This window comes from Rhinolophus hipposideros, assembly GCF_964194185.1.
Source record: "Rhinolophus hipposideros genome assembly, chromosome: 6".
NCBI classification, from domain to species: Eukaryota; Metazoa; Chordata; class Mammalia; order Chiroptera; family Rhinolophidae; genus Rhinolophus; species Rhinolophus hipposideros.
Genome location: NC_138052.1, coordinates 88,715,425 through 88,724,634, shown reverse-complemented (window position 1 = coordinate 88,724,634; position 9,210 = coordinate 88,715,425). Strand labels below are relative to the sequence as shown.

General features: G+C 36.6%; 1 protein-coding gene across 1 annotated transcript; it reads left to right on the top strand.

Moving 5' to 3' along the window:
• Positions 1–2,477: 2,477 nt before the first annotated feature.
• Positions 2,478–7,752, top strand: SCG2 (secretogranin II). The gene is made up of 2 exons (XM_081051161.1): positions 2,478–2,632; positions 5,467–7,752. Exon 2 carries the CDS (start codon positions 5,481–5,483, stop codon positions 7,332–7,334), a length of 1,854 nt encoding a protein of 617 aa, XP_080907287.1. The 5' UTR covers positions 2,478–2,632; positions 5,467–5,480; the 3' UTR covers positions 7,335–7,752.
• Positions 7,753–9,210: the final 1,458 nt, after the last annotated feature.

The window sequence follows — 9,210 nt, the reverse complement described above, 5'->3', positions numbered from 1 at the left end:
GGTGAATGGAATGTGGTCAAAGTGACTACATTCTAGACTTGGGATCTTTAATGATTGTTTCCATGCCATATTCATTTCTGTATTCCTAGCATGTAGCAGAGGGCCTAAACCACAGTCTTTATTATGGAAATACCATTGGAAAGAGCTAAGTTCAAAGCCTACCTCTACGAATTATGAGTGAAGGAACAGTGGCTCACTAACTTATTTCTGGGTTTCAGTCTCTTCATCTGCAAAACAGAGATAAAAATAGCTATCCATTATAGTTGTCATGAGGATTAAATGAGGTTGCTGAATGTCTAAGTACAGTGCTTGGAACATAAATGGTATTTTTCATAGTATGTTATAGTAGGCAGGAATTCAGTTACCTACGTATGGCTCGTTCTATACCCACTTCTTTAGCTGATGGAACCAGTCCATCCCAGCAGCTATATCCTGACAGCTCACTTCTACTTGGAGTTTTTGAGAGAGGTCTTATATAGATTTTTGGATGATTCAAGAAAGAGGTTGACATTCTCAGAAAGAGGTTGACTTTGGAGCCTTTTAAGGAATATAGCTTCCTATCCTTGTCAAAAATGTTCAGTTCTACATATGTGAACTAATCAGGTCGAAGGTGACTTTCTTGAGGACTATTGAGACCTATTATGAACCAATTCAACCCTTTAAAAGTAACATTGTAGAATTTTTTGAGGTTGAGTTGATACTGGTTAGTTCAACCGACCACACAGAACTACTGGAAAACAAATTAGGTCAAACTCAGAGTGGCCTTTGTCAAGATTTAAGAAAATGTTGTCATTTGTGTAAAGCTAACAGAGATATCAGAAAATGAACTGGTGTCATGGAGATGGTGCTTGCGAAATAAGGTTTACTCAGGTCTCTTCAACCTAGCACTTGATCATGCTCTAAGAGCCCATTACGAAGCATGAGTATATTGGGTGAATTGGCCATAGGACTCCAGTCTGATCCTGTTTGAGTTCCATGTCAATCCATAGTTAGTCTCCGGCTCATCTAGGAAAATCGAATATCTTCACTAGGAGAGAAAAGAGGGGAAACCAAAGACCCTTTTCCCCAAGATTGTTTTTTCCCTAAGGTTTTAAACTGTTCTTATTTCCTTGAGCAGTTCAAGACTACTGTGATTTACCTAGCATAGATATCATTTTTATAAAACCTGATAATGAGAAATTTCAGCTCAAGCTTCTTTTCCCAGGAGGTTTTCTTCTCCTTGAATTTTCCCCCTGAATTTCTAGATTGAACCAAGTGGCTCTCCACAATGCTCCTCAAACACTGCTGGCTAACCTCTTTCTTACTGCTTTCCAATGTATGTCAAAATAATCGATTTGTCTTATTTGTCATGTACACTAAAGGACATTAAAAAACCATATATACATATGTATATAATCTTTGTATCTGGTACTTAGTATGCATTGCAACTTATTGAATGGATAAATTGGTGGCTGATTATTTATTAACAGATATAAAGGGATCTCTTAAATAACAAGATTCTTTTGCATACTTAAAGTATATTTCAAATTACATACTTTTTAGAAACTCATATCTTTAAGGAGATAAAGTTAAAATTTATACTATATAAATTATTAAAATATATAATCAGGTTACCTGGCAAAGCACAACAATGGTTATGAAGTTGGGAGTTAGTACCAAATCATTCCCTGGATTGGTCACACTTACGGAAGGTGTTTAATTTATTAGATTCAACAGAAGAAAGAAAATATTTATAGTCCAACTTCCTCTCAATTGTTAATGAATTTCAATTACGTATGTGTCACATTCTTTTTGTAACTGTGAAAGAATTTTTCTTTTTCCTTAATGGAAGTATTTTCATTAACACTTCTGAGCTTTCTTTTTTGAGATAAGATATTGAAAAACATACCAACAGACTCACACAGAATTATCACTACTAGACCTGAAATCTTAAGAATACCCAATTTCAAAATTATATTGAAGCTCTAAAGCAAAATTCCAAGTCATCAGATCCTTAAAGTTTACTCATATATAAAAAAAGAAAACTTTCTTTTTTATTCAGGTAAATATGAGTTGAAAAATAATGCTGCTTGTGGTGATATGAAATATGACTTTTCGTATTCATAATGTGTCTTGGAGCATACCAGGGAATGGTAATAGAATTTCTTTGTGGGCAATGAAAAAAAAAATCCTTGCCTGTAGAACTTTCTTTCAATGACGACAATAACAACAGCAACAAGAAAACCTTATCTCAAGATATTAGAATGCAGTTGAGATTATATTGCAATTAGCCATGTCTGTCTGACAGGTTTCTTTCTTTCCGAGGGAAATTGTGCAGAGCATTTTATTTGAAGCCTCAAAGATTTGGATGAAAGGAAAAAGAAAACTGCAATTTTTGCCACAAAAAGACAGGTGGCGTAAGCAGGCAGCATTAAAAAAAATACATAAAGTGATTATTTTCTCTCGGGTTCTTTGAAAAAGCTTGCTTGTGCTCGGGTTTGTGGCTGAGCAAAGTGACGTCAGTGTGGCAGTGCGGAGTCAGGCGCCGCGGCTCCCTATAAGCCGAGGAGCTGTCCGGGTGCTGAAACGGACGAGCAGCCTGAGAGGACCAGCAGGAACATGCTCTGGACCTTCTCTGCCATATAAAAAGGAGGTGAGACTGCTTTTCCCTTTGATTTACTGGAAAGTTCTACATTGCTTGTTCTTTCTTTAATGCCTAGCTGAGAAGAAAAGATCGTTTGACAAGCTTCTATCTATAGAATAACTGAATAGCAACCTGCTGCTCATCAGCCAATGTAAAAATACTATATGTGTATGTAAATTTTGATTGAATCTATGATTTATATCAGTTGCTGTTGGATATTTATTAACCATAATGTTATTTAGGTAGTCATATGTAAGAAGCATGAAAAAGTTAAGAATTTTAGTGTCAGTACACATATTAATGTAAAGTTAACCAAGCCTGATATTCTGTTTCTTTCCTTGATTTATTGTTTTTTCCCTTAAGAACCAGATACAAAGCCAGGGATATAATTTATGTGCTGAATATTTTTAACAGTAAGTTTTCAATGATCCAAAGGCTGTTAAACACATCAGTCATAGAGGGAATCAATTTTGAAACTATTTTTTTCTTTGACATTTACCTTGCAAAATTAACTAACTGTCAATTTTTTTTTTTTCGGAATTGGTATAGTCTGAAGGGGCTTACAGTATTTTCAAATTTTAGTCCCAGAAAAGGAAGATGAGAATGATCTTGAACACAGGCTTCTTCCTTTATTCAGGGTAAAATATTATCTTGGGTTATAGGTTAGATATGACCAGGAATTACAGAGAGATGGTAATATTGAACACATGAGGAAAACATTCATAACTGTATAAACTATTATTATTATGCTTTGAGTGGAAAAGGATGTACAATATTTTGCCGAAGATTTTGAATGGGACAAATGTTTCTTTTTTCTGTATCCTAACTAGTTGAATTGCTCAAATTAGATATATCTACCTGCATTTGTCAATGTTCCAGTCTAATTTCAATAGAAAAGACATTTTAACTTATGAGGCTTTAGTCCAAACCCTACATAGAATATCAGAGCTTTTAAAACCATCTTAAGAGCTGCTACCCGAGAAAGAAATCCCTTGAGTCTTACTCAAAGGCAAGCACTATGTCAACCAAACTGAACCTTACAAATGACCAAAGGGTAGCACTTGTTAGTTTGTTTTAAATAACTTCATTGAACATTGTGCTCCAACTCCACAGTGAAGCCCACCTACAAGATAATGAGTTTAAATATAAGCACATAACTCATATGCTAAAAATACTTCAGGATAGTGGATTAAAAGAAAATAAGTTTACTAATAAGATTCTTAAAATTACTATTTCAAGTGCCAATGTTGAAAGTATATTAATAAAGCTAAATTAATCATTAAATAATATAAAGAAGAATGTATAATGTAGTTTTATTTAGACCTCGGGATTTATAAATAAAATTTATTTTAGTAAACATTGATTCATAGTAAATATTTTAGAAGTTTTCTCTGACATGCCTTTAGAGACTTTTTCACAGCCTGCTGAATAGAATAATTTTAATAAATATATGCATCTGTGCTAAAGAAATTTCTATGACTATAACCATTTGGGGCTCTAAAAACTGAAACATTACTTTAAATACCAATATGATCGAGTAAACAATATTTTCTATAATTGACATCTAAGTTAACAGAAAATTGTACCTACATAGCTTATATATCACAAAACCATGATCCAGGTATGATGTCATGAACAAACTTGTAAACTTCCTTTACGTTTATTTTATTTGCAACAAAATTGCAAGTGCTAAAATAGTTTTTCAATGTTAGCAATGCAAATGTAAAACATATAAGAACTAATACCAGTGTTAATTCATATATGAGATAATAAGGCAGTAGAGGAAAAAAAATGAATGAAATTTTTTAAGTAGGAAGAATTTAACACATCGTCTGTGTATATCTAAACTGGGAGTTACACAGTAGTTATTTTAAGATTTTTTTGACAGTATGAGTCATTTAAGATTTCACAGGTCCATACTAAAATAGACACAGACATAATTCAAGCTGAATCTGAACACTCACAAGTTCAGAAATAGACTGGTTAAGTAAATTTATGTTCTTTCTGTAGCATCTGTTATTATTTACTATATACTCTCGAGCGTTGATGAAAAATACAACCACAATTGCATTTTGCAAGACAGTGACAATAAAATTCTTAGAAGGAATGTAGAGTATTGATATTTTAAAGCAGGTTAATTTATTATTTTCATATGTTTACACAGAAAGAAACTTCACTGGGTTAGCCTACTATGTAGCTGGGATCTGAGAAGATCCATGCTGTGGTGGTTATTATGGTATAGACCTTCCAAAATTGATAATTGGATTTGGTGTCAGAGTGAGAATAAGTTATTTATGAAAAATGTATGTGGGGGGGGCTCATCCACAAGGTAATTCAGTATGATCGACATTAACATTTCATCATATGTAATAACGTCACTGCTGCTATAGTTCTATAACAAAATTAGATTAACAATTTAGGAACTAAGCCACATGTTTTTTTGATACAGCCTTAAGAAGATAATTTGTGTGTGTTAACATAACAAACTCATTTTGGAAAGTCTTTATTATAGAGAAACAATGCATACTAAAAACAAACTACATGTTTTATAAATTAAAAAATAAAATTAGAGAAACCCCATATCAGTGTTTTTGTCACTATTTTAGCCAAGTGAATGCCATGCAAATTTGATGCAAATGGGTAACAATGTTGCTAGATTTCTGTGGTTAGCTTGTGAGGATCATGTAGGAAATATTTATGGATTTTAAAAAGAGCCCCCAAAATTGAACGTGAAGTAATCTCTGCTATGTTTCCTTCCCTCTCCCTCAATGGTCAATGACTTCTTTTGCTACAGCATCTCTAGTGGGCTTCATTTTTGTTAACTTATGTTTTCTGTCTTTAAGGAAATCTTTCAAACATGGCAGAAACTAAGATTCACTGGCTTGGAGCAGCCCTGTCTCTTATCCCTTTAATTTTCCTCATCTCTGGAGCTCAAGCAGCTTCATTTCAACGAAACCAGCTGCTTCAGAAAGAACCGGACCTCAGATTGGAAAATGTCCAAAGATTTCCCAGTCCTGAAATGATCAGGGCTTTGGAGTACATAGAAAAACTCCGGCAACAAGCTCACAAAGAAGAAAGCAGCCCAGACAATGAGCCCTACCAAAGTGTCTCTGTTCCCCCTCAGCAAAAAGAAAATGGTGATGAGAGTCACTGGCCAGAAAGTTCAAGGGATTCCCTGAGTGAAGATGAGTGGATGAGAATAATACTTGAAGCCTTGAGACAGGCTGAAAATGAGCCTCAGTCTGCACTGAAAGAAAACAAGCCCTATGCCTTGAATTCAGAGAAGACCTTTCCAATTGACATGCCTGATGATTATGAGACCCTTCAGTGGCCAGAGAGAAAACTCAAACACATGCGATTTCCTCCTATGTATGAAGAGAATTCCAGGGACAACCCCTTTAAACGCACAAATGAAATAGTGGAGGAACAATATACTCCTCAAAGTCTTGCTACCCTGGAATCTGTCTTCCAAGAGCTGGGGAAACTGACGGGACCAAACAATCAGAAGCGTGAGAGGGTTGATGAGGAGCAAAAGCTTTACACAGATGATGAAGATGATATCTATAAAGTAAATAACATTGCCTATGAAGATGTGGTTGGGGGAGAAGATTGGAACCCAGTAGAGGAAAAAATAGAAAGTCAAACCCAGGAAGAGGTAAGGGACAGCAAAGAGAATACTGAAAAAAATGAACAAATCAATGACGAAATGAAGCGTTCAGGGCAGCTGGGCCTCAGGGATGAAGATCTCCGAAAAGAAAGTAAAGATCAACTCTCCGATGATGTCTCCAAAGTAATTGCCTATCTGAAAAGGTTAGTGAATGCTGCAGGAAGCGGGAGGTCACTGAATGGGCAAATTGGGGAAAGAGCAACCAGGCTTCTTGAGAAACCACTTGATTCTCAGTCTATTTATCAGCTGATTGAAATTTCAAGAAATTTACAGATACCCCCTGAAGACTTAATTGACATGCTCAAAACTGGAGAGAAGCCAAATGGCTCAGTGGAACCAGAGCTTGGACTTCCTGTTGACCTAGATGATATCTCTGAGGTTGACTTAGATCAGCCAGGTATGTTCCAAAATAAGATAATCTCCAAGAATGGCTACCCCAAAACACCTGGTCGTGCTGTGACAGAGGCCCTACAAGATGGGCTCAGTGTTGAGGACATTTTAAATCTTTTAGGGATGGAGAGTGCTGCAAATCAAAAGCCTCCATATTTTCCCAGTCAGTATAACCGAGAGAAAGTTCTGCCGAGACTCCCGTATGGTCGTGGGGGATCTAGAGCAAACCAGCTTTCCAAAGGTGCCTGGATGCCAGAGGTTGAAAACAGACAAATGGCATATGAGAACCTGAATGACCAGGATCAAGAATTGGGAGAGTATTTGGCCAGGATGCTGGTTAAATACCCTGAGATCATGAATTCAAACCAGGTGAAGCGAGTTCCCAGTCAAGTCTCCTCTGAAGATGACCTACAGGAGGGGGACCAAGTCCAGCAGGCCATCAAAGAGCATTTGAGCCAAGGCAGCTCTCAGGAAACCGACCAACTGGCCCCAGTAAGCAAAAGGCTCCCTGCAGGGCCCCCAAAGAATGATGATACCCCAAACAGACAGTACTTGGATGAAGATCTGTTAATGAAAGTGCTGGAATACCTCAACCAAGAAAAGGCAGAAAAGGGAAGGGAGCATGTTGCTAAGAGAGCAATGGAAAATATGTAAGCGGCTTTCATGAAATGCCCTACTTTCACTCCTCCCACCTAAGGAAACCCCAGCATTTCTCTTTAGTGTGTTGGCTTCTCTCCTATTAACCCTGTAATACCTTTCAATGATGTACAGGCAGATGATTCCATTCCACTGGGTGTCTGCTTCACTTACTCTGACTTGTTCTCTTGTGTATTGATATGTGCAAATGTTATGACTACTGGATAAAAAAAAGTAATTATATCCCTTACTTGAGAAAGATATCTATGGTCGTGTTTAATAGTGTATCTAATGGTTGTGGCATTGTTTATGCTCACACATGATAAAGAGTGTCATAATTCTCTTGAAAGTTTTTAATATTTATTGAATTATTTTGTTACTGTCTGTAGTGTTTTGTGGAGTACTGAAGCAAAAAAAATAAAGCATTATAAATATATAGTTTTATTTATAAGGCCTTTTCTATTGTGTGTTTTACTGTTGATTAATAAATGCTATTTCTGGACAACTGTGGACTCTTCATTCTAGAAAACCAGAGACAATGACTATGGAGCAAGCAGTATGGAGCCAAAAGAGAAAATCATTACCTTCCACAGCCAACCCAGGTAAGAAACAGTGAATTGTAAATATATGATCATACTATACGCATGTGGAATGCAACATCCTCTAACAGCCCGTTACCTAAGGCTTGCATAAGATTTTTCTCATATATATATGACTTATGGAATATTTATTGCCTTTTGTTGTCATATTTATACCTTTCCCCCTTGATTTATATAAATAAAAATATTTAATTCTTCCATACCCATAGCCAGCATTAAAAAAAAAAAAGCTGTGAACAGGGCAATTAGAAATAACTATAGACTTGGAAACAACCTATCTATTCCCAGGTCATTTTGGTGCCCAGAATACAAGGCTTCTGCCTCTTGAGTATGATTTGAAAAGGGCTAAAGGACCCCCAAATTGACTTCCAGGTAAGTCAGTGGGTGCAGACATAGTGGGAACACACACACCAGCTTCCCTCTCTTTAGCCCTGGTGCTAGAGAGAATCCCCAATGGGCGAGGCAGTGCATAATTGTTACAATGTGCATTACTTGGGGAGCAGGGGAGATAGCATCCTGACACATCAACAGGGAATCAGCCACAAAGCAAAAACAACAGCAGCAAGGAACTATATAGAGCAACGAAACAAAAATGTTTAAAAACAAGGAAATAAAAGCAAGGACATAAATAATAGTTACTATTTATTGAATGCTTATTGAGCACCAGACACTACACTCAACACTCCACACACTATATTTCAATTGGTCTCTACTATACCATTGTCAAGAGTCTCTTATCCCTCTTTTACATCAGGAAAAACAAAATTTAGAAAGGTTAGATCACTTTCCCAGAGTCACCTAGCATAATCAGTTACCAAAGCTTATGTTCATAACTACAGACTCTGGAAAATGCCCTTTGACGTGAGAGTTGGGACTTTGGAGGTGTGATGGTGAGGGGCTCATGAGGTATGAGTCACTTCTAAATGAGGGCACTTCTCTCTCTCTCTCTCTCTCTCTCTCTCTCTCTCTCTCTCTCTCTCTCTCTCTCTCTCTCTCTCTCTCTCTGTGTATGTGTCAGGGGCAGGGAGGGGAGGCAATCCTTGAATGGTCAGAAGACAATTCAAGGGGAAAACACTGAATGTAGGTTTTCCTACTTTATAATTTTTCCCAGACTCTTTTCTGTACAATCATTCTATGCAATTTCATGGAACTCTAAAATCTTTAAGAGGAAGAGACTAACAGGTGCATTATCTCTACGGTGTTTCTAATAAATGGTCTTCACTCAAATACTTGCAAGATAGAAAGTTACTACCTCACAAGACAGTACTATGAATCAAAGATTATGGAGAGAGCCA

What these genes read in the sequence shown, in the direction of transcription:
- SCG2 (XM_081051161.1), top strand. Translation starts at nt 5,481, where the DNA reads ATGGCAGAAACTAAGATTCACTGGCTTGGAGCAGCCCTGTCTCTTATC.